The sequence below is a fragment of the Symphalangus syndactylus genome, chromosome 13, assembly GCF_028878055.3.
Source record: "Symphalangus syndactylus isolate Jambi chromosome 13, NHGRI_mSymSyn1-v2.1_pri, whole genome shotgun sequence".
Lineage (NCBI taxonomy): Eukaryota > Metazoa > Chordata > Mammalia > Primates > Hylobatidae > Symphalangus > Symphalangus syndactylus.
The window spans coordinates 45,359,111-45,382,097 of record NC_072435.2 but is presented as its reverse complement, the minus strand read 5'-3'; the positions used below and the strand labels follow the sequence as shown (position 1 = coordinate 45,382,097).

The 22,987-nt window shown below is 53.9% G+C and overlaps 3 protein-coding genes across 24 annotated transcripts in view; 2 read left to right on the top strand and 1 right to left on the bottom strand.

The window, feature by feature from the left end:
- Window positions 1-5,862, bottom strand: part of RFXANK (regulatory factor X associated ankyrin containing protein) — a 10,078-nt gene extending 4,216 nt beyond the window's left edge. Inside the window, exons 1-6 of one of the 15 annotated variants that reach the window (XM_063616442.1) lie at window positions 5,754-5,862; window positions 4,977-5,116; window positions 3,931-4,125; window positions 884-964; window positions 679-744; window positions 303-403 (exon numbers count right to left, since the gene is read on the bottom strand). In XM_063616442.1, the coding sequence (XP_063472512.1) occupies window positions 303-403; window positions 679-744; window positions 884-964; window positions 3,931-4,117 (435 nt within the window). In that variant the 5' untranslated portion in view covers window positions 4,118-4,125; window positions 4,977-5,116; window positions 5,754-5,862. Of the gene's footprint in view, window positions 1-302; window positions 404-678; window positions 745-883; window positions 968-3,930; window positions 4,126-4,976; window positions 5,341-5,390 lie in introns of those variants that run through there. The other 14 variants (XM_055237417.2, XM_063616440.1, XM_063616439.1 and 11 more) reach the window with 14 other exon arrangements.
- BORCS8 (BLOC-1 related complex subunit 8) lies at window positions 5,445-22,987 on the top strand. Of its 8 annotated transcripts, XM_063616478.1 has the most exons (7): window positions 5,445-5,543; window positions 5,934-5,991; window positions 11,158-11,270; window positions 16,709-16,819; window positions 18,654-18,729; window positions 20,608-20,700; window positions 20,819-21,800. In XM_063616478.1, the coding sequence occupies exons 2-7, from the start codon at window positions 5,955-5,957 to the stop codon at window positions 20,824-20,826; spliced, it is 438 nt and encodes a 145-aa protein (XP_063472548.1). In that variant the 5' UTR covers window positions 5,445-5,543; window positions 5,934-5,954; the 3' UTR covers window positions 20,827-21,800. The 8 variants fall into 8 exon arrangements, with proteins under 8 accessions (XP_063472548.1, XP_055093403.1, XP_063472550.1 ...); XM_055237428.2 differs by lacking the exons at window positions 5,445-5,543; window positions 20,608-20,700; window positions 20,819-21,800 and adding exons at window positions 12,062-12,126; window positions 22,433-22,987 and having other exon boundaries at window positions 5,897-5,991; XM_063616480.1 differs by lacking the exons at window positions 5,445-5,543; window positions 20,608-20,700 and adding an exon at window positions 12,062-12,126 and having other exon boundaries at window positions 5,897-5,991; window positions 21,041-21,800.
- On the top strand, window positions 21,121-21,800 carry LOC129459976 (small ribosomal subunit protein eS10-like). The gene is given in 2 exon segments (XM_055237424.2): window positions 21,121-21,394; window positions 21,397-21,800. Coding segments are annotated over 2 exon segments (600 nt in total). The 5' UTR covers window positions 21,121-21,135; the 3' UTR covers window positions 21,738-21,800.

Genomic DNA, 22,987 nt, shown 5'->3' with positions numbered 1-22,987 from the left:
TCTCCCACCTCAGCCTCCAGAGTACCTGGGATTACAGGCGCCTGCCACGACGCCTGGCTAATTTTTGTATTTTTTTAATAGAGACAGGGTTTCACCCATGTTGGCCGGGCTGGTCTCGAACTCCTGACCTCAAGTGATCCGCCCGACTCGGCCTCCCAAAGTGCTGGGATTACAGGCATGAGCCACTGCACCCAGCCGGCAGCTGCATCTCAAAGACAAGGCGCCAGCAGACACAGCCAAGACCCCAGCCCACCCTAAGGCCCCCAGGAATCCTCCAGCTGCCCAGGTGGGCTGGGACGCACCCACTCCAGCAGGAAGCGAACGGTCTCGATCTCTCCAAAGGCCGAGGCCCAGATGAGGGGGGTGAAGCCGCGCTCGTCTGGCTTGTTGATGAGGTTGTCACCTGGGAGGAGGGGGTGGGCGATACCACCAGGCTGCACCCCTGCCCCCTATCCCCAGTGCTGCCAAAGGGGGACGAGGTGGGGGGCCGGGGTTAGACAGGGGAATGAGGAGGAGCGTATGTCGATGGACATACATGGACACAGTCACATACACAGTTAGATACAATCACACACGTGGACACTCACAGGTCACGTCAGCGTCATGAGTGGGTATGGACACCCATATGCACACACCAGCCAGGTGCAGACATGCCAGCATGTGTGTGTGGACACGCACCTTTCCGCAAATGCTCCTTCAGCTGGTCCAGCTCCCCCTGTGCTGCGAGCTGGTGGATGGACAGGGCTGGGGCAGGACAGAGGCAGAGTCCTCACTCGTCCCCTTGCTTCTCTGTGCCTCAGTTTACCCTCTGTCCACGATTGCTCCTCACAGGCCCTCCCACCCTCCTACTCCTCTCCTTGTTGGGGACCGTGGGCCCACTCACAGTCTAGGGTGGCCGGCAGAGCCGACACCTCGTTCCCTCGCTGCCGGTTGGTGAGAGTGGTGGAGTGCTTCAGGGAGCTGCCTGCTGGGAAAGAGACAACAGGCCTCAGTTTCCCCTCGGTAGATGTCTCTGAGGCTTCAGGACAGAAGCCCATCTGTTTGTTGTTGTTGTTGTTTGAGATGGAGTCTCGATCTGTCTCCCACGCTGGAGTGCAGTGGTGCGATCTTGGCTCGCTGCAACCTCCGCCTCCTGGGTTCAAGCGATTCTTGTGCCTCAGCCTCCCGAGTAGCTGGGATTATAGGCACCCACCACCACACCTGGCTAATTTTTGTTTTTTTTTTTTGAGACGGAGTCTCGCTTTGTCGCCCGGGCTGGAGTGCAGTGGCGCAATCTCGGCTCACTGCAAGCTCCGCCTCCCGGGTTCACGCCATTCTCCTGCCTTAGCCTCTCCGAGTAGCTGAGCCTACAGGTGCCCGCCACCACGCCTGGCTAATTTTTTGTATTTTTTAGTAGAGACGGGGTTTCACCGTGGTCTCGATCTCCTGACTTCGTGATCCACCCGCCTCGGCCTCCCAAAGTGCTGGGATTAAAGGCACGAGCCACCACGCCCAGCTGTTGGGTTTTTTTTTTTTTGAGACAGAGTCTTGCTCTGTTGTCCAGGCTGGAGTGCAGTGGTGTGATCACAGCTCACTTCGGCCTCAACCTCCTGGGCTCAAGCCAACCTCCCACCTCAGCCTCCTGAGCAGCTGAAACTACAGGTGCCACCATACCCAGCAAATTAAAAATATATATATTTTGGTAGAGATGGAGTCTTGCTATGTCGCCCAGGCTGGTCTCAAACTCCTGGGCTCAAGCGATCCTCCTGCCTTGGCCTCCCAAAGTGCTGGGATTACAGGCATGAGCTACCATGCCACTGCCTTCAGTATCTTCCTGGGGTCTTGGAGCTACCAAAGGCAGTGCCTGGGACTCCATCATTCACTCACTCTACTCTCTTGAATACCCAGAGTGCATCTTTCTCCTCCCTGCCTGGCAATGTTCTGAGCAAACAAGACATAGTTTTTGCCCTATAGGGAGTCTGGGGTCAAGTAGGTGCATCAGACATAGAGAATTAATAAAAAACTTCAAGTTGAAATAAGTGTTCAAAAGAACTTAAGGCCGGGCATGGTGGCTCATGCCTGTAATCCCAGCACTTTGGGAGGCTGAGGTGGGTGGATCACCTGAGGTCAGGAGTTTGAGACCAGCCTGACCAACATGGTGAAATTCCATCTCTACTAAAAACACAAAATTAGCCATGCGTGGTGGCAGATGTCTGTAATCCCAGCTACTCGGGAGGCTGAGGCAGGAGAATCGCTTGAACCCAGGAGGCAGAGGTTGCAGTGAGAGAGATCACGCCACTGCACTCCAGCCTGGGCAACAAGAGCGAGACTCCGTCTCAAAAAAAAAAAAAAAAAAAAAAGAATTTAAAAGCAGGTAGAAGAGGACGAAAAGAACGGAGCATAAGTCCCTCTTAGACAAGGTGGTAACAGGAGGGCCTCCCCAAGGTGACACCACCAAGACCTTAGGAAGTCAAAGAAATCCGCTACAGGGACTGGGTGCGGTGGCTCACGCCTGTAATCCCAGCACTTTGGATGGCCGAGACGGGCGATCACCTGAGGTCAGGAGTTCGAGACCAGCCTGGGCAACATGGCAAAACTCCGTCTCTACTAAAAATACAAAAATTAGCTGGGTGTGGTGGTGCATGCCAGCTACTTGGGAGGCTGAGGCAGGAGAATTGCCTTAACCCAGGAGAGGGAGTTGCAGTGAGTCAAGATAGTGCCACTGCACTCCACCCTGGACAACAGAGCAAGACTCCGTCTCAAGAAGAGAGGGGATCTGGGAGGCGTCTCGAAAATGGGGAGAGGGGAAAGGGGGGGAGGGGAGGGGAGGGGAGCCTGGGCAACAAGAGCAAACCTCTGTTTAAAAAAAAAAAAACGGACTGTAGTCCCAGCTACTCGGGAAGCTGAAGCAGAAGAATGGCGTGAACCCAGGAGGCGGAGCTTGCAGTGAGCCGAGATTGCGCCACTGCACTCCAGCCTGGGCGACAGAGCGAGACTCCAACTCAAAAAAAAAAAAAAAAAGAAAAAAAAAAAAACGGAGGCGGGAAGGGAAGGGAGGGAGAGGAGGGGAGGGGAATCAGCTATAGGAAGAAGTGTAGGAAGAGCATTCCAGACAGGAGTGGCAGCAACAAAGGTCGTGGGAGGGAACTAAATTCGGCATATTCTTGGACTCCAATCAAAAATCCTCAGTTCCTCAGTAAGTAAAACAGGATGACCATCTGACCCAGCAATTTCACTCCTAGCTATCTACCCTCAAAGAGTTAAAAACAGGTGTGAAGGGCCGGGCACTGTGGCTCACACCTGTAATCCCAGCACTTTGGGAAGTGGAGGCCTGCAGATCACTTGAGCCCAGGAGTTGGAGACCAGCCTCTCAAAAAAAAAAAAAAAAATTAGCCAGGTGTGGTTGCATGCCTATAGTCCCAGCTCCTAGGGAGGCTGAGTGATGGCTTGAGCCCAGGAAGTTGAGGCTGCAGTGAACTATGATTGCATCACTGCACTCCAGCCTTGGTAACAGAGCGAGACCCTGTATCAAAAAACAAAAACAGGCTGGGCACAGTGGCTCACGCCTGTAATCCCAGCACTTTGGGAGGCCGAGGTGGGCGGATCACTTGAGGTCAGGAGTTCAAGACCAGCCTGGCCAACATGGTGAAACCCCGTCTCTACTAAAAATACCAAAAAAATTAGCTGGGCGTAGTGGTGGGAGCCTGTAATCCCAGCTACTCGGGAGGCTGAGACAGGAGAATCAGTTGAACCCAGGAGGCGGAGGTTGCAGTGAGCTGAGATCGCGCCATTGCACTCCAGCGTGGGCAACAAGAGCAAAACTCCATCTCAAAAAACAACAAAACAAAACTAAACAAAACAAAAACGAAAGCAAGACAAAGGTTCCATCTGGGGCCTGACATTCCATCATCATGGAATCCCAGAGGGCCAATCCCAGAGGAGGTATCCTACCCTGTGGAGAGGAAACACTGGCATCCGGTTCAGGATTCACAGGCTCGGGGGTGCAGGGAAAGAGACTGAGGACCACAGTGTCTGAGCCATCTGCAGCCTCCTCTCCGGGGTCTTCAGGGTCCCCAAGTTCTGAGGCAAGGGGCTGCTGAGTCAGAATGAGGTCCTCTGCAGGCTGGGTAGGCTCCATGGGGAAAGCTGGTGGAGGTGTCAGAAGGGGAGAGATGACAATAATTATCAACAGTTATAATAAAGTAGGCACCGACTGCATACCTAGCCTTGCATTGTGAGGGTGGGTAAACTGAGGTCCAGGTTAATTACCAGAGCCAGGGAAATGAAAACCAGAGTCCATCTGCTTTCGAGGTCTACCGTTCCCCACCACCAAAGCACCTACAATGTGCAATGTTTAAAAGCCCGGGCTCTGGCCGGGCACGGTGGCTCACGGCTGCAATCCCAGCACTTTGGGAGGCCGAGGCAGGTGGATCATGAGGTCAGGAGTTCGAGACCAGCCTGGCCACCATGGTGAAACCCCATCTGTACTAAAAATACAAAAATTAGCCAGGCGCAGTGGCGGGCGCCTGTGATCCCAGCTACGCGGGCGCCGGTGATCCCAGCTACTCAGGAGGCTGAGGCAGGAGAATTGCTTGAACCTGGGAGGTGGAGGTTGCTGTCAGCAGAGATCGCACCACTGCACTCTAGCTTGGGCGACAGAGCAAGACTCCGTCTCAAAAAAAAAAAAGAAAAAAAAAAACCCGGGGCTCTGGGGTCAGCTGTCTGGGTTCGAATCCCTCAATTTATAGGCCGTGAGAACTTGGGCATGTGACTTAACCTTTGAGCCTCAGTTTCCTCCACGACAAAGTGTGGAAATGAGACCTACAACGAATTATGTCTGTATATAGCTTATCGGGGGGTCTACTAAGGGCGGAGCTCAATAAATATTCGCTATGGTTGTTGGGAGGGGCTCCCCAGAATGAGTGAGGGCTCAACTAAGGTGCGATTGGTCCCAGTCCCACCCGAGCCTCCTAAATCGATCCAGGAGGTCCACTCACCTCCCCACGGCCTCCTCTCACCCCCCGCGCGGAAAGCCCAGTTCTCTCAAAACTTGGGGGCCCAAGTCACAAACTTTTCTCTTCCAATGGATATAGCAGGAGGCAAGCTGGAGACTGGACCCTCAGCGCTCTGGCTTCCTCTGCCGGGACAGAAAGCAACTTGATACTCGACCGCTACCCCCACCCCTGAGCTCCCCCACTGCGCGTGCGCACCCCCGCCCCCCAAAAGTGAGGAAGGGCCCGAGCAGTAAGTGCTGCCTCTGGCCCTTTAAGACTTAGGGGAGGGCGTGGGTTCCGCTGGGGCCCTGGGAGGGCAGTTGCGCCTGCGCCTTCTTTTCCTCTCCTCACCGACTCAGAGGGAATGGGCGGGGCCTAAAGGGCTCTGAGAATTTCACTATGTCCGTGCCCGCTCACCTTTACCCTGCCCACAGATTTTTCCAGAGAGAGCCAATCGGCTCTGGCTTCGGGTAGATGGGCGGGGCTATCTCAAGAAGAAGTAGGGGTAGTACGCGGGCCGTCTAGAACTTAAAGGGGCAGCGTACTTTTGCTGTCCCGTTCCACAACAAGGTCCCTTCTGCGGTCTCAAAGGCTTATGAGCAAGGGCGGGGGCAGAGGGCTAAAGAAGGGAGTTTATGCGGCCCGAGTGGGTAATGCGTGGAGGACTCCCCCAACTCGTCTCTCAGGGAAAAAGGGGGTTCAGAAAGGGAGAGAGTTCTTCCCCCTCTCCTGCCTGGGTGTCGCTCCACCAGCCTCCGGGCCGTCGCGCCCCCTCCTCACCGCGCCACCCCCGGGTGTGCCTCCTTCCCTCCGTCTCACACAGCCCCTTTCCTGTCCGCAAAGACAGGAACGGGGAGAGCGGGCCCTCTGACACCGGAACTGGAGCCGTGCGGCGTCCGGTTTCAGCAGGGAAGGCTTAGGCGGCCGTCCCAGCCTCCGGGCTTCCGGTCCCGTTTCCAGGTTCGCTCGGCTACGGTCGCTATGGAGGAACCGGAGATGCAGCTCAAGGGGAAGAAAGGTGGTGCGGGCCTCCGGGCGGGACAGAGGGGGCCGGGAACTTGTGGAGGGGCGGTCTGACAAAGGCCGGGCGCGGAGGGACCGTGCGAGGAGCAGTGATTTAACTGCCGTCCAACCCCAGCTCTGCCGCTGACTAGTTTTGAAACCTGTAGAAAGGCTCCGTGTCTGCTTTAATTACCGTTCCCCCCAGGATTGTTTCAAGAATTCAGTAAATGAGGCTGGGAGTGGTGGCTTTGTAATCCCAGCACTTTGGGAGGCCTAGGCGGGAGGATCGCTTGAGCCGGAGACCAGCCTGGGTGACATAGTGAGACCTCGTCTCTAAAAAAATACAAAAATTAGCCGGGCGTGGTGGTGCACGCCTGTGTTGCCAGCTACTTGGGCGGCTGAGGTGGGAGGGTTGCTTGAGCCCGGGAGGTCAAGGCTGCACTGCAGTGGGCTACGATCCTGCCACTGCACCCCAGCCTGGGTGACAAGTGAGACCCTGAACAAACTCAACAACCTGATATTTGTAATGCGTTGGAAGAATCCCCGGGGCGTAGTAATCGCTGTGCGTGTTGTTTCCTTTTTTTTTTTTTTTTTTTTTTTTTTTTTTTTTTTTTTTTTTTGAGGCAAGGTATCACTCTGTCGCCCAGGCTGGGGTGCAGTGGCGCGATCATGGCTCACTGTAGCCTTGATCTCTCTGGCTCGGGCGATCCTCTTGCCTCAGCTTCTCCAGTAGCTGGGACTACAAGCGCACGCCACCACATCAGGCTAATTCTTTATTTTATTTTTATTTTTGACAGAGTCTCGCTCTGTCACCCAGACTGGAGTGCCATGGGGGGATCTCGGCTCACTGCAACCTCAGCCCCCTGAGTAGCTAGGATTACAGGCACACACCCCCATGCCCGGCTAATTCTTTTTTATTTTTAGTAGAGAGGGGGTTTCACCTTGTTGCTCAGGCTGGTTTCGAACTCCTGACCTCGAGTGATCCACCCACCTTAGCCTCCCAAAGTGCTGGGATTACAGGTGTGAACCACTGCACCCAGCTAATCCCCTATACTTTAAATCACTTCTAGATTACTCACATCTAGAGTACATAATACAGGCCTACACATCACTTCATCCACATGGATTCAAAGAAATGCTTAGTGTAGGGCAAATTGAAGTTTTGCTTTTTGAAACTTTGTGGATTTTTTTTTTTCCTATTTTCCATCCACGGTTGGTTGAATCCACAGATTCGGGAACCATGGATAATGGAGGGCATGAGTATGAGGCATGAGCCACCATGCCCTGTCTGTTATGCTCACTTTCTTCTTTTTTTTATTTTTTTATTTGAGACGGAGTTTCGCTCTTGTTGCCAAGGCTGGAGTGCAATGGCTTGATCTTGGCTCACGGCAACCTCCGCCTCCCGGGTTCAAGTGATTCTCCTGCCTCAGCCTCCCGAATAGCTGGGATTACAGGCATGCACCACCATGCCTGGCTAATTTTGTATTTTCAGTAGAGATGGGGTTTCTCCATGTTGGTCGGGCTGGTGTCGAACTCCCGACCTCAGGTGATCCTCCCGCTTCGGCCTCCCAAAATTCTGGGATTACAGGCATGGGCCACCGCCCCTGGCCGTTATGCTCACACTCAAAGCGAGGAGGCTTATCTGGTAAGAGGTCACACAGTTTGGAGGTGGCAGGCCGGGCTCTGGCACTCAAGGCACAGTGGTGAGATGGAGAGACTTGTGTTAGCCTCCTTTGACTCCCAGACATGCCTGGGTTCTCTCTCCTGAGCAGTCACCCTGGTGATGGCATTGGATTCATCTCTGTAGCAAACTTTGAGGCGGGTGCTGTTCTTTTTTTGCAGATGAGGAAGCTGAGGCTCAGAGAAGCCCTGCTCTCCCAAATCCAAGCTTTTAGCTTTTCCTGTGAACGTGTAACCTAATCAGTTGAAATTGGTATAAAGAGAAAGGAACAAAATGCCCGCCAAGGTCCTCAGTGAGGTGGAGGGGACATCTGTTAAGCTTGGTAGTCAGGGAGGGTCTTGCCCAGGAGGTGACATTTGAGCAGACGTGAGGGAAGGAGAGCCAGTGATGGAATGGTGTCCCTGGGTGGGAATAGCAGGTGCAAAGGCCTTGAGGTGACAAAGTGTTTAGAGCTCTGCTGTAATGAATAAAGGAGCAATTGGTCACATACGGGCATTTAATTTTTTTTTTTTTTTTTTTTTTTTTGAGATAGAGTCTCGCTCTGTTGTCCAGACTGGAGTGCAGTGTTATGATCATGGCTCACTGCAGCCTCCACCTGTCAGACCCAAGCAGTCCTCTCACCTCAGCCTCCTGAGTAGCTGGGACTACAGGTATAGATCACCATGGCCAGCTTATTTTTGTACTTTTTTGTAAAGGTGGGGTTTCACCATATCTCCCAGGCTGAATCCTGGGCTGAATCTTGAACTCCTAGGCTGAATCCATCCTCCTGCCAAAGTGCTGGGATTACAGGCGTGAGCCACCGCACCTGGTGTTGGTCTCAAATTCTTGTCCTCAAGTGATCTTCCTACCTCGTCCTCTCGGGCAGTGAGAAAGTTCTTCTGGGCAGTGCTGGGAGGTCCAAGGAAGAGCCAGGGGTGGAGGGCAAGGAAGGCAGGGAGGTCAAGAGCAGCTGGAACATGCAGGGCCTCATGGGCCATGGCAAGAAAGGCAGATTTTATTCTCTGGCAGGTGGGAGCCATGGAAGAGTTTAAAGCAAGGGTGGGAATAGATGATTTGTTCGTTTGGAGTTCGCCTCATCTGCTGCATGGAGGTTGGACTGTTGGCAGCAGGGGAAGCAGGGAGACCAGGGAGAAGGTGGGTCTGGCATCCAGGCAGGAGATGACCGTGCCTCGCTGTGTCTGGACTGGTGCGGGCAGTGTGGTATAATAGAACAGGTGAGACTAGAACCATCAGGATCTGCCCAAGAATGGGACAGGAAAGGTGGGCCCTGCTGGCTGGCTGGGAATGCCATTGTTGAAGCAGACCCTGTAATGAGGATTTGTGTGCAATTAATTTATCAGGGCCAGGCGCGGTGGCTCACTCCTGTAATCCCAGCACTTTGGGAGGCCGAGGTGGGCAGATCACTTGACGTCAGGAGTTCGAGACCAGCCTGGCCAACATGGTGAAACCCTGTCTCAACTAAAAATACAAAAGTTAGCCAGGTGTGGTGGTGGGTGCCTGTAATCCCAGCTACTCGGGAGGCTGAGGCAGGAGAATTGCCTGAACCCAGGAGGTGGAGGTTGCAGTGAGCCGAGATTACACCACTGCACTCCAGCCTGGACAACAGAGCAAGACTCTGTCTCAAAAAAAAAAAAAAAAATTTCATCAGGAGGCACCTGCAGGGGAGAAGGGGAAACAGGGCAGGGCTGGCTGGTGAGGAGGCTGAGCGAGGGGCACCTCAGGTAAAATCTGCAGAGGGAGGCCTCAGCCTGGGCCTGCACAGGAGCCCAGGGGGATGTTAGGCTCCGGGTTGTTCCAGTGCCCAGCGAGGGACACAGGTTTTCATATCCCTCACTGGTGAGTGGCAGCTGAGGGCCTCGGGGGATGTGAACTTCCAGGCACTTTAGGGTCCTGTGGGCATGCTCTGAAGAGTCCGGGGTGTGGTCACGGAGGCAAAAAGAATGCCAGGAAGTGCAGTAGGCAGCAGCGTCCACTACCAGTGGGTTTGGGAGGGAAACGTGAGAAGAGTTCACTGGGGGCCAGGCACAGTGGCTCATGCCTATAATCCCAGCACTTTGGGAGGCCGAGGCAGGAGGATCACTTGAGACCAAGAGTTCAGGACCAGCCTGGGCAACATAGCAAGACCTTGTCTCTATTTTAAAAAATGAGCCGGGCGCAGTGGCTCATGCCTGTAATCCCAGCACTTTGGGAGCCTGAGGCAGGCGGATCACGAGGTCAGGAGATGGAGACCATTCTGGTAACACAGTGAAACCGCGTCTCTACTAAAAAATACAAAAAGTTAGCCGGGCGTGGTGGCGGGCGCCTGTAGTCCCAGCTACGCGGGAGGCTGCGGCAGGAGAATGGCATGAACCCGGGAGGCGGAGCTTGCAGTGAGCCAAGATTGCGCCACTGCACTCCAGCCTGGGTGACAAGAGTGAGACTCTGTCTCAAAAATAAATAAATAAGTAAATAAATAAATAAATAAATGAAAAACTAGCCAGGCATGGTGGTTCACACCTGTAGTTCTAGCTCCTCGGGAGGCTGAGGTGTGATGATGGCTTGAGGCTGGGAGTTTTGAGGCTGCAGTCAGCTGTGATCGCACCACTGTACTCCAGCCTGGGCAACAGAGCGAGACCCTGTCTCTAAAAAAAAAAAGTTCAATCAAGCTGGCCAGGTGCAGTGGCTCACGCCTGTAATCCCAGCACTTTGGGAGGCTGTGGCAAGTGGATCACGAGGTCAGGAGATCGAGACCATCCTGACCAACATGGTGAAACCCTGTCTTCACTAAAAATATAAAAATTAGCTGGGCGTGGTGGTGCATGCCTGTAATCCCAGCTACTCAGGAGGCTGATGCAGGAGAATTACTTGAACCAGGGAGTTGGAGGTTGTGGTGAGCCGAGATTGCACCACTGTACTCCAGCCTGATGACAGAGCAAGACTCTGTCTCAAAAACAGAAAAAGTTTACTCCTTATGAACTCATCACTCGTTATGTCCTCTCATTAATGTCCTCTTTTTTTTTTTTTTTTTTTTTTTTTTTTTTTTTTTTTTTTTGAGATGGAGTTTTGCTCTTGTTGCCCAGGCTGGAGTGCAGTGGCATGACCTCAGCTCACTGCAACCTCCACCTCCCAGATTCAAGTGATTCTCCTGCCTCAGCCTCTAGAATAGCTGGGACTACAGGCTCCCGCCATCATGCCCGGCTAATTTTTGCATCTTTAGTAGAGATGGGTTTTACCATGTTGGCCTGGCTGGTCTTAAATTCCTGACTTCAGGTGATCTGCCCACCTCAGCCTCCAAAGTGCTAGGATTACAGATGTGAGCCACCACACCCGGCCTCATTAATGTCCTCTTGAGTGAGCCCTGCTGTGACCACTTCCTCCAGCCTGTCATGGGCAAGGGGTGACCTAGCTGCTGAGGGACACACCAGATGCCCCCTTGGCTCTGGCTGGGCTCAACACTTGAGCAATGAGGAGGCTAACGCTTTGTCTCCCCACACCTGCCCCACCCCTACCACCTGTATCTAGTCACGGACAAGTTCACTGAGAGTGTCTACGTCCTGGCCAACGAGCCGTCTGTGGCCCTGTACCGGCTGCAGGAGCATGTACGTCGCTCCCTCCCTGAGCTGGCCCAGCACAAGGTGAGCTGGGGCCTGCTGGGAGGAGCGGGGGCTGTCAGGGCAGGAGTCAAGGCTGGGACACCAGCAAGGAGGCATGTGGTGGCAGAGCCAGGTCAGAGGCGTGGTGGACAGATCTGGAGGATTAGATTTTGAAGGAGGTGGCAAGATGTGTGTATTAGTTCATTCTCATGCTGCCATCAGGACATAGCCAAGACTGGGTAATTTATAAAGAGGTTTCATTGACTCACAGTTCAACAGGGCTGGGGAGGCCTCAGGAAACTTACAATCATGGCAGAAAGGGAAGCAAACATGTACTTCCTCACATGGCAGCAAGAAGGAGAAGTATAAGTGCCCCGTGAAGGGGGAGGTCCCTTATTAAAACCACAAGATCTCATGAGAACTCACTTACCAGGAGAACAGGATGAGGGGAACCACCTCTATGATTCAGTTGTCTCCACCTGGTCCCTCTCACAACAGATAGGGATTATGGGAACTACAAGGTGAGATTTGGGTGGGGACACAGCCAAACTATACTATTCTGTTACAGTTATGACCCGCATGGCAAGGAGGCAGCCGTCTGACGATCTAAGGGAAGGATGTGCCAGGCAGTGGGAACAGCCTGTGCAAAGGCCCTGAGGCATGGTAGCCGGTGTTCACAGAAAGCCCAGATCTGTGAGGGAAGGGAGTTGCAGGAGGAAAGGTCTCTGCATCCACCATGAAGACTCAGGGGAACCCCAACCAAGAGAGCTGGGAGGAAGGCCCTCTAGGTGGGGGTGGCCTCCCTTGCCAAACATCTCCTGCGCCCCCTACAGGCAGACATGCAGCGTTGGGAGGAGCAGAGCCAGGGAGCCATCTACACTGTGGAGTACGCCTGCAGGTGAGCGCCACAGCCTCCCCGCTGCAGGGCCACCTTTTGCTGCTCTGGCCTCCTGGGCATTCAGGGGCATCCCAGCCAACTGCCCAGTAAGCCCCACCCTGCGAGGCCTACCCAAGTGGGTGTATGGGGTCTGTACCATGATTCACCTGGCCAGGGCCCCAGGTGGTCTCTTCCCTGTGCTGAGCCCCTCCCCAGCTGCCACAGGAAAGAGGGATAAGGATTCTGGAAGATGCCTCTGGGGACCAGCATTTCTCTCCCACAGCCAGGACCACAGATGTGCCAGTGGGGTGGATGGCAGCCAGGGGGAAGCCCAAAGCACAGATATGGCTGTTTCTTTTTAAATTTTTTTTTTGAGACAGAATCTTACTCTGTCAGCCAGGCTAGAGTGCAGTGGCATGATCTCAGTTCACTGCAACGTCTGCCTCTCAGGTCCAAGCAGTTCTCCCGCTTCAGCCTCCCGAGTAGCTGGGACTACAGGCGCCCACCACCTTGCCCGGCTAATTTTTGTATTTTTAGCAGAGATGGGGTTTCGCCATGTTGGCCAGGCTGGCCTTGAACTCCTGAGTGATCTACCCGCCTTAGCCTCCCAAAGTGCTCAGATTACAGATGAGAGCCACCACGCCCGGCCAGTGTTTCTTTTTGTTACTGAACCCTTGCCTCCTGTGCTTTGGTTCCATTCCTCATGACTGTATTCCCAAGCCTTATTCCGGTTGCCTCGGGTTGCCCAGTTGACCTTGGAAGTTCCTCGACTTTGCACAGATATGCTGTTTGCCCCTGACATGGGCTGTGGGCCATTTTGTTGGTGGCCGAATGATGCTCCCAGCAGTTCCCTTGGTGTGTTGCTGTTTAGTTGTGTGGGCGAAGGTGCCTAGACAAGAAATCCTGCTGCTGGGGCAGCATTCTGCCATTGGCAGCCTTGGCCCCCTTGGTGGGACAAGGGTTGACCAGACAGACAGTATCTTCCTTAGCTCAAGGAAAAGAAAAGAAATAGGAGTTTCTAGAGCTGGGCATGGTGGTGCACACCTATAGTTCCAGCTACTCAGGAGGCTGAGGTGGGAGGATGCCTTGAAAGGAGTTCAAGGTCAGCCTGCGTGATATAGCCAGACCTCTCCTCTAAAGAAAAAGGAAATATGGCCGGGTGTGGGGGCTTACGCCTGTACTCCCAGCACTTTGGGAGTCTGAGGGGGAGGATTGCTTCAGCCCAGGAGTTTGAGACCAGCCTGGGCAATCTGGTGAAACCCTGTTTCTACAAAAAATACAAAAACTAGCTGAGCCTGGTGGCACACACCTCTAGTCCCAGCTACTCGGGGTGCTGAGGTGGGAGGATTGCTTAAGCCTGGGAGATTGAGGCTGCAGTGAGTGGAGATTGCACCACTGCACTCCAGCCTGGGCAACAGAACAAGATCCTGTCTCAAAAAAAACAAAAAACAGGCCGGGCGCGGTGGCTCACACCTGGAATCCCAGCACTTTGGGAGGCCAAGGCAGGCGGATCATGAGCTCAGGAGATCGAGACCATCCTGGCTAACACGGTGAAACCGCGTCTTTACTAAAAATACAAAAAAATTAGCCGGGCGTGGTGGCGGGCGCCTGTAGTCCCAGCTACTCGGGAGGCTGAGGCAGGAGAATGGCGTGAACCCCGGAGGCGGAGCTTGCAGTGAGCCGAGATCGCGCCATTGCACTCCAGCCTGGGTGACAGAGCGAGACTCCATCTCAAAAAAAAAAAAAGAAAGAAAAAACAAAAACCAACAAAAAACCTATGCTTTCTTCTGCTTCCTCTAGCTGTGCCATCTAATCCAGGAACCTATGCCATGGGTGGCTAAGCACGCTTCAATTTTAACTCGTTAAAATGAAACTGGGGCCGGACGTGGTGGCTCACGCTTGTAATCCCAGCACTTTGGGAGGCCGAGGCGGGAGGATCACGAGGTCAGGAGATCGAGACCACGGTGAAACCCCGTCTCTACTAAAAATACAAAAAAAAAAAAAAATTAGCCGGGCGTGGTGGCAGGCGCCTGTAGTCCCAGCTACTCGGAGAGGCTGAGGCAGGAGAATGGCCTGAACCCGGGAGGCGGAGCTTGCAGTGAGCCGAGATTGCGCCACTGCACTCCAGCCTGGGCGACAGAGCAAGACTCCGTCTCAAAAAAAAAAAAAAAAAAAATGAAACTGGGTGCAGTGACTCACGCCAGTAATCCCAGCACTTTGGGAGGCCGAGGTGGGCAGATCACTTGCGGCCAGGAGTTAAGACCAGCCTGGCCAACATGGTGAAACCCTATCTCTACTAAAAATACAAAAATTAGCCAGGTGTGGTGGTGGGCACCTGTAATCACAGCTACTTGGGAGGCTGAGGCAGGAGAATTGTTTGAACCTGGGAGACAGAGGTTGCTGTGAGCCGAGATTCTGCTCAGTCTGGGCAAGAAAGTGAGACTTTGTCTCAAAAAAAAAAATTAAAATTAAAAAATTAGGCTGAGCACAGTGGCTCACACCTGTAATCCCAGCACTTTTGGAGGCCAAGGCAGGAGGATCACCTGAGGTCGGGAGTTTGAGACCAGCCTGACCAACATGTACTAAAAATACAAAAATTAGTCGGGTGTGGTGGTGCATACCTATAATCCCAGCTACTTGGGAGGCTGAGGCAGGAGAATCGTATGAACCTGGGAGGCGGAGGTTGCAGTGAGCCGAGATCACACCATTGCACTCCAGCCTGGGCAACAAGAGCAAAACTCCATCTCAAAAAAAAAGAAAATATTCAGCTCCCAAGTCCCTCTAGCCACATTCCAAGTGCCTCTCAGCCATCTCAATGGATAAAGAACATTTTCATCACCACAGAAGTTGCCCCAGATATCACTGGGCTAGGCGGGAGGCCAGCAAGCATTTGTCTATAGTGAAATGTGTATTTCTTTTTTTTTTGAGATGGGAGTCTCGCTCTGTCGCCCAGGCTGGAGTGCAGTGGCGCAATCTCGGCTCACTGCAAGCTCTGCCTCCTGGGTTCACGCCATTCTCCTGCCTCAGCCTCCCGAGTAGTTGGGACTACAGGCGCCCGCCACCACGCCCGGCTAATTTTTTTTATGTTTAGTAGAGATGGGGTTTCACCGTGTTAGCCAAGATGGGTTCGATCTCCTGACCTTGTGATCCGCCCGCCTCGGCCTCCCAAAGTGCTGGGATTACAGGCATGAACCACCGTGCCCGGCCTGTGTATTTCTTTTTAATTTAATTTTATGTATTATTATTTTTTTGAGACAGGGTCTTGTTCTGTCACCCAGGCTGGAGTGCAGTGGCACAATCACAGCCCCCTATAGCCTTGACCTCCTGGGCTCAAATGCTCCTCCTACCCCAGGCTCTTAAGTAGCTGGGACCACAGGCGAGTGCCACCATGCCTGGCTAATTTTTACATTTTTTGTAGAGATGGGACTTCACTATGTTGCCCAGGCTGGTGTCAAACTCCCAGGCTCAAATAATTCTCTTGCCTTGGCCTCCCAAAGTGTTGGGATTACAGTTTGAGCCACCACATCCAACTAGATTTTTACTTTCTTTTCTTTTTTTCTTTTTTTTTGAGATAGAGTCTCACTCTGTCGCCCAGGCTGGAGTGCAGTGGCACGATCTCAGCTCACTGCAAGCTCCGCCTCTCGGGTTCACACCATTCTCCTGCCTCGGCCTCTCACGTAGCTGGGACTACAGGCGCCCGTCACCATGCCTGGCTAATTTTTTTGTATTTTTAGTAGAGACAGAAGTTTCACCGTGGTAGCCAGGATGGTCTTGATCTCCCAACCTGGTGATCCACCTGACCCAGCCTCCCAGAGTGCTGGGATTACAGGCGTGAGCCACTGCGCCCAGCCCAGATTTTTCTTTTTAAGAGATGGGGTCTCGCTGTGTTGCCCAAGCTGGTCTCAACCTCCTGGGCTCAAGCCATCCTCTTGCCTTGGCCTCTTGAGTAGCTGGGATTACAGGTGTGAACCACAGTGCCCAGGTGTTTTTTCTTTCCTTTTTTTTACACCCCCATTATCAGCAGTAACAGCCAAGATTTTTTTTTTTTTTGAGACGGAGTCTCACTGTCGCCCAGGCTGGAGTGCAGCGGCGCGATTTCGGCTCACTGCAGGCTCCGCCCCCCGGGGTTCACACCATTCTCCTGCCTCAGCCTCTCGAGTAGCTGGGACTACAGGCGCCCGCCACCACGCCCGGCTAATTTTTTGTACTTTTAGTAGAGATGGGGTTTCACTGTGTTAGCTAGGATGGTCTCGATCTCCTGACCTCGTGATCCGCCTGCCTCAGCCTCCCAAAGTGCTAGGATTACAGGCGTGAGCCACCGCGCCTGGTGGCGGCCGAGGTATTTTTTATGACATCTTTATACACTGATCCCTCCTTCAAAACATTAGATGTTTCAGTGGCGGAGAAGTGAATGTGCTGTGTTGCACAGATGTCATCTAGTCGTAGCAGGGAAATCTAAAATGTAAGCCCACCGTGAGTCCTCGGGGAAGCCCGCAGAATCACTGAGGTACCCACCGAGCTCTGGTGGTGATCTCTAGTACTGGGGTGTGGGACAGTTACCTGCAGGTCCAGAGCGCTGACCAGGCCTGTCCTCCCGTTTCAGCGCCGTGAAGAACCTGGTGGACAGCAGCGTCTACTTCCGCAGTGTGGAGGGTCTGCTCAAACAGGCCATCAGCATCCGGGACCATATGAATGCCAGTGCCCAGGGCCACAGGTAGCTCCTGGGACCACCCACCCCCACTGCCACTCTCAGCTGCAAGGACCGTCTCTCAGCTGCGCTGGGAACCGCTGCTTCTCACTTATTAGAAAACTGTCTCTTTCGTCTTGTCCTGGTGTCTGGTGACCTCCTCTTGTCCTGTGGCGTCTATAACCTGAGTTCAGTCACTTAATACCCAGGTCCTGAGCTCTGCTGTGTGCCTGGCCCTGGGCTGGGCACTGGGGACATAGCAGTGACCGAGACAGACAGGCTCACAAGGAGACATACGACAACCAGGTAAACATGGCAGACAAGAGCATGTCAGATGCGCTGTGAAGAACACCGCGGGGCCCCTCCTAGGAGGTGGCATGAGTGACATGCAGACAGAGACGATCCGGGGGCAGACGAATTCCACCCGGGGCAGTGGTGAGGGCAGACGCTCTGGGGCTGGGATCCCTGGGAGTGTTCAAGAAGCACCGAGAAGGCTTCTGTGACTGGAGCGGGCCAGCTGGGGGAGATGGGGCCAGGGAGATGGCAGGGGCCTCTCCCTGTCCCAGGACCCAGAGCCAAGGGAGGCTTTAAGCCCAGGACCAGGGGTCTGAAAACGAAAAGCACTCACAGTCCTTGAACATTGGAAAGAGAGTTTTTGAAGAGGCTGCAACTCAGGAGCTGGGCCTCTGCTACAGACACTTAACAAATGATGTTTTTGTTGGCATTATAACTTAATAAACATGCTTATGAACACACACTCATGTGCCGGGAGCAGAAATGTCACCTTGGGATGCGTCTGGCTCCCACAGATTTGGGTTCTGGCAGGCCTGTCCCCCACTGGGCAAAAAGAAAGCATCTGTGTTGCTTAACTAAGACACGAGAATTGCAGAAACAAGACTTGAGTGTATGTGTAAGAATGGGAGTGTAGTAATCTTCCCTCAAACGGTAGCATGAAGGGTTTATCTGGGCTCTCTTGCATCTGAAGAGGAGCGGCATCTGGCTTCTCTGCCATAGGTTGGCATTGGCAGTTGGAACTAGACTTCACTGAAAAGCTATAGCTCTTACTGTCAACTCAGGGTTTCCAAAATGCTCTCATATGCCCTGTTTGTGCCTGCTGTTTCAAAAACGCAACACGCTCCTGAAAGACATTAGTAGCAGCTTGAGTTGCTGCTGACACCTCTCTTTGTAAGCCCTGTGGGTTTGAAGTGCCCAGTCCTGTGTGAGTGAGTTGCAGATGTGGCCTCTGGAGTGCCTCGTCCCACTTTTGAAAACATGTATTTCTTTAAATAGAGATGGGGTCATGATACATTCCCTGGGCTGGTCTCAAACTCCTGGGCTCAAGCAATCCTCTCGCCTCAGCCTCCCAAAGTGCTGGGATTACAGGCGTGACCCACCGGGCCCTGCCATTTGTCCCTTTTTTTTTTTTTTCAAGACAGAGTCTCACTCTGTCGCCAGGCTGGAGTGCATTGATGTGATCTTAGCTCACTCCAGCCTCCCTCTCTGGGTTCCAAGTGATTCTTGTGCCTCAGCCTCCCAAGTAGCTGGGATTACAGGCGGACGCCACCACACCTGGATAATTTTCGTATTTTTAGTAGAGACAGGGTTTCGCCATGTTGGCCAGGCTGGTCTTGAACTCCTGACCTCAGGCGATCCACCCACGTCAGCCTCCCAAAGTGCTGAGATTACAGGCATGAGCCACCGTGCCTGGCCCAGTCATCCCACTTTTAAGGAGGATGCCCCAGAAGCTCAAGCCAGAGGTCTTTGAGACCAGAGTGTCACCCAAACATGCACTCTAGCCAGCTGAGCAAGCCTTGTGGCCTCTGACCTTGGCCTCATGGATGCTGCACATATTTTGTTGCAGCCCGGAGGAACCACCGCCGCCCTCCTCAGCCTGATCCTGGAAGAGACTCGGGGCCCCCCAGCCTCCGCCAACCCAGGTCAGTGCCGAGGGTAGCCACGAGCCTCTCTCTCTGCTCTGAACTAACCAACCTGCCCACTTGGCAGCCAGGCAGGCACCTGCTTTGTCTAACCACTTGGGGTTTCTCACTGGGCTTGTGGGATGATTTCGGAGGTGGCAGGTGGAGGGGTGTCTGCAGGTCCAGAATGTTCCACCCTGCTGCTCAGGGACCATGTCAGCCCATCTCTCCCACTCTCTCTCCACCACCTTCCTCTCTCTTTTCCAGGCCATAGGCCCTAAATCCCAGAGATTTCCACCCCCCAAGACAGAGAAGGAGCCCACATTTCCTCTATCCTACCACATGCCAGCAGCCTGCTTTACCCGTACACAGTCTCTCAGGCAGCCCAGCATGGGCAATTACCCACCTATCTCTGGGACCTCCCCACCAATCTACTGCCTACCTGCTGTGTGACTGAGAAAATTCACTACCCTCTCTGGTCTCTGTGTTTACTTTCTGTAAAGGTGGCTCATCAGGTGACCGAGAGAGTGCAGGGCACAGTGACGGATGTGCTTTGGAGCAGTCAGCTATTGCTGCATAACACATCATCCCAAAACTTAGTGGTTTACAGCCCCAGTAATTAACCTACTCATGATTCTGCACTTTGGGCTGGGCTCAGCTGGGTGGTTCTGCTGCTCTCCCTGGGGCTCACCCATGTGGTGCTCATGGGAGCTCAGCTGCAGCTGCATAGTCAGGGGGGCCCTTGGCCAGGACTGTTGGCAGCAGGGGTCAGGTTTTCCTCGTGGCCTCTCCAGCAGGCCAGCCTGGGTTTCTCCTGGTGGCTGGGAGCCAGGAGAGCAGCTCCCATGCAGAGTGCCGGTTTCACATTTGTGGGTGGCCCATCCGTTGAGGCCAGTCACATGGCCAGGCCCAGGACCAGATGGGAGAGGACCACACAAGTGCAGCGTGAGCTGTGGGAGGTGTGGCTGACCACGCTTAGAGAGTATGGTGCCAGGAAAGATCTGATGTGTCACCATTCTGTATTCGTGATGGGCAGACACAGGCAGGTCAAAGGGGCCCCGGGGACTTACCGAGCCCCTGCCTATTGGCCAGGCACTGTGATTGTCCTCGGTGCTATGGAAGCCCTCTCAGAGGTCAAGGGGAGGCAGGTGGAGACAGAGCCTCTGTAGGCCTTTCAAGCTGTAGCCTCAGAGCCCAGAGGCAGCCGAATTCATGTGTCCAGTCAGAGAGCACTTAGTGGGCACTGCAGTCAATCAGAGAACGCTTATTGGACACCACAGGCAGCAAGCATTTATTGAGTACCTCTGGCAGTTGATGCACACTTCCTGAGCACCTGTTCATAGCAGGCTTAGCTCTGGATGTGGGTTGGTGAGGAATCCCACAGGCTGAGGGGTGGCCTGGGAGCTTTCTGGGGGGTCTGAAGCAGGAGGGGCTGCCTGAGTGGGTCAGCAGCCCAGCCCAGTGCCCTACGCAGCCCTGCCCACACCCCCAACCCAGCCTCTGTCTCCCCAGTCCCATCCCCCACACCCTGGTCCTTCCTACTTTGTGCCTCGAGGACACTGCCCCGCTGCCCTCCTCACTCCCCAGCATCTGCTGTCCCCTCCGCTGCTGCTCCCCGGCAGGATTGCTGTCTCATCCACATTTGTCCCTGCGGAGTCCCTCGCCTCTGCCCAGAACCTCCAGCCTCATGCTGCATCTCAGAGCCTTTTTTTTTCTCTTTTTTTTTTTTTTTGAGATGGAGTCTCACTCTGTCACCCAGGCTGGAGTGCGGTGACGCGATCTTGGCTCACTGTAACTTCTGTCTGTCAGGTTCAGGCGATTATCCTGCTTCAGCCTCCCAAGTAGGTGGGACGACAGGTGCCTGCCACCTCGCCTGGCTAATTTTTGTATTTTTAGTAGAGATGGAATTTCAGCATGTTGGTCAAGCAGGTCTCGAACTCCCGACCTCAGGTGATCTGCTCGCCTCGGCCTCCCAGAGTCCTGGGATTACAGGTGTGAGCCACTGTGCCCGGCCTCAGAGCCTTTCATTCCCACTTTCCCCCCAAAACTGCGCCTCTTGGGGTCATCAGTGACCTTCACCGGGTCAAGTTATCCCCCTCTCCTGTCCCAGGACCTTAAGCACTGCCCTGTTTTACGCAAGAGGAAACCGAGGCCCCGAGAGGTAAGGCAGCCAGCTCAGGGTCATCGCCAATGCCCAGAAATGCCGGGATTCCCACCTGGACCTCTGACCACCAAGATCCACCTTAGCCTGGCCCAAGTTCATCCCTCAGGTGCCACCTCATGACTTGGGTCTGCCTCTCAGACCACCCTGACCCTTGCCCCCGCTCCCCAGCCTGACCGAAGCTGGGCCAGGCAGAGACTGAAGACTGAATGAGTGTGGCCAGCATTCCTCCTGCACCTGCCCGGAGCCTCTAGTCCCAGCCATCAATGTTCCCAGAAGTGGCTTTGCTGCTCCTGGACTCTTACTGGCCCCCCATCGACCCTTGGACCAATAACTGCCATAAAAATAATCCTGATCCTGCAGCCGCAGAGATGTTGATGCCTAAGAAGAACCGGATTGCCATTTATGAACTCCTTTTTAAGGAGGGAGTCATGGTGGCCAAGAAGGATGTCCACATGCCTAAGCACCCGGAGCTGGCAGACAAGAATGTGCCCAACCTTCATGTCATGAAGGCCATGCAGTCTCTCAGTCCCGAGGCTACGTGAAGGAACAGTTTGCCTGGAGACATTTCTACTGGTACCTTACCAATGAGGGTATCCAGTATCTCCGTGATTACCTTCATCTGCCCCCGGAGATTGTGCCTGCCACCCTACGCCGTAGCCGTCCAGAGACTGGCAGGCCTCGGCCTAAAGGTCTGGAGGGTGAGCGACCTGCGAGACTCACAAGAGGGGAAGCTGACAGAGATACCTACAGACGGAGTGCTGTGCCACCTGGTGCCGACAAGAAAGCCGAGGCTGGGGCTGGGTCAGCAACCAAATTCCAGTTTAGAGGCGGATTTGGTCGTGGACGTGGTCAGCCACCTCAGTAAAATTGGAGAGGATTCTTTTGCATTGAATAAAACTTACAGCCAAAAAACCTTAAAAAAGAAAAATAATAATCCTGATTATGCACCTATCAAGTCCCTGGCCCTGGGCTGAAGTCTTCACAGGGGTCATCTCATTTCATCCTCAGACAGCCCCAAAAGGCAGGTCTCACCCCCAAATACATATGGACAAAAAGGTTCAGCCAGGCGTGGTGGCGGGCACCTGTAATCCCAGCTACTCAGGAGGTTGAGGCATGAGGATCGCTTGAACCCAGGAGGCAGAGGTTCCAGTGAGCCAAGATGGCGCCACTGCACTCCAGCCTGGGCGACAGAGCGAGACTTTGCACCCACCGCCCCCCACCAAAAAAAAAGGGCACAGTCAGAGAAGAGCAGAGCCTGGCCTGATTTGGTCCCAGCCCTGCCTGCCTCTGATGTGCTGTGTGACATAGGCCTGGTGCTGGCCCTCTCTGGGTCTCCCTTTCCTTTCTTTCTTCCTTTCTTTCTTTCCTTTCTTTCTTTCTTTCTTTCTTTCTTTCGACAGGATCTGGCTGTCATCCAGGCTGGAGTGCAGTAGCATGATCTCGGCTCACTGCAACCTCTGCCTCCTGGGCTCAAGTGATCCTCCTGTCTCAGCCTCCCAAGTAGCTGGGACTACAGTCGCACACCACCACCCCCCAGCTAATTTTTTGTATTTTTTGTAGAGACGGGGTTTCACCATTTTGGCTAGGCTTGTCTCAAACTCCTGAGCTCATGATCCTCCCGCCTCAGCCTCCCAAAGTGCTGGGATTGTAGGTGTGGGCCACTGCACCCAGCCTTGGTTCTCCCTTTCTTCATCTGGATAAGGAAGGCTGGACTGCACCTTCTCTACAGGCTGAGCTGGACACTCGCAGATCTGCCCTCCCAACCTGCATTCTGCCTCAAGCAGCAACACCCACCCCAGGCTCAGGCCACATGGAGAAGCCACCCCTAGTTCCAGAGGTGGATGTGGCATCTCGGCCTGGCCAATCAGAGCTCCCGTGTCCTAGGTTTCTAGTGACTGGTTTGAGATGGACACGTGACCCAATGAGCGGCCTTTCCTGGGAATTCTGCCAGGAGCATCAGGAAGGTTGAGCTGGGTGGATGGGAACAGGGCCAGGGCGGGGAGTTCCAGGGGGACCTGAGAACATTGCGTGGGGCCCTGGATCCAACTGTACCTGACACTAGCCAATTTCATTTCTTCAGTTTCATGGACCCCTAAATTATGATTTTTGCCAAAA

Excerpts from the sequence above, each read along its gene's own strand:
- BORCS8 (XM_063616478.1), top strand. The coding sequence starts at position 5,955 with ATGGAGGAACCGGAGATGCAGCTCAAGGGGAAGAAAG. Across the intron at positions 11,271-16,708 it reads CTGAGCTGGCCCAGCACAAG|CGCCGTGAAGAACCTGGTGG; the intron begins GTGAGCTGGGGC and ends CTCCCGTTTCAG. Across the intron at positions 16,820-18,653 it reads GCCAGTGCCCAGGGCCACAG|CCCGGAGGAACCACCGCCGC; the intron begins GTAGCTCCTGGG and ends ATTTTGTTGCAG.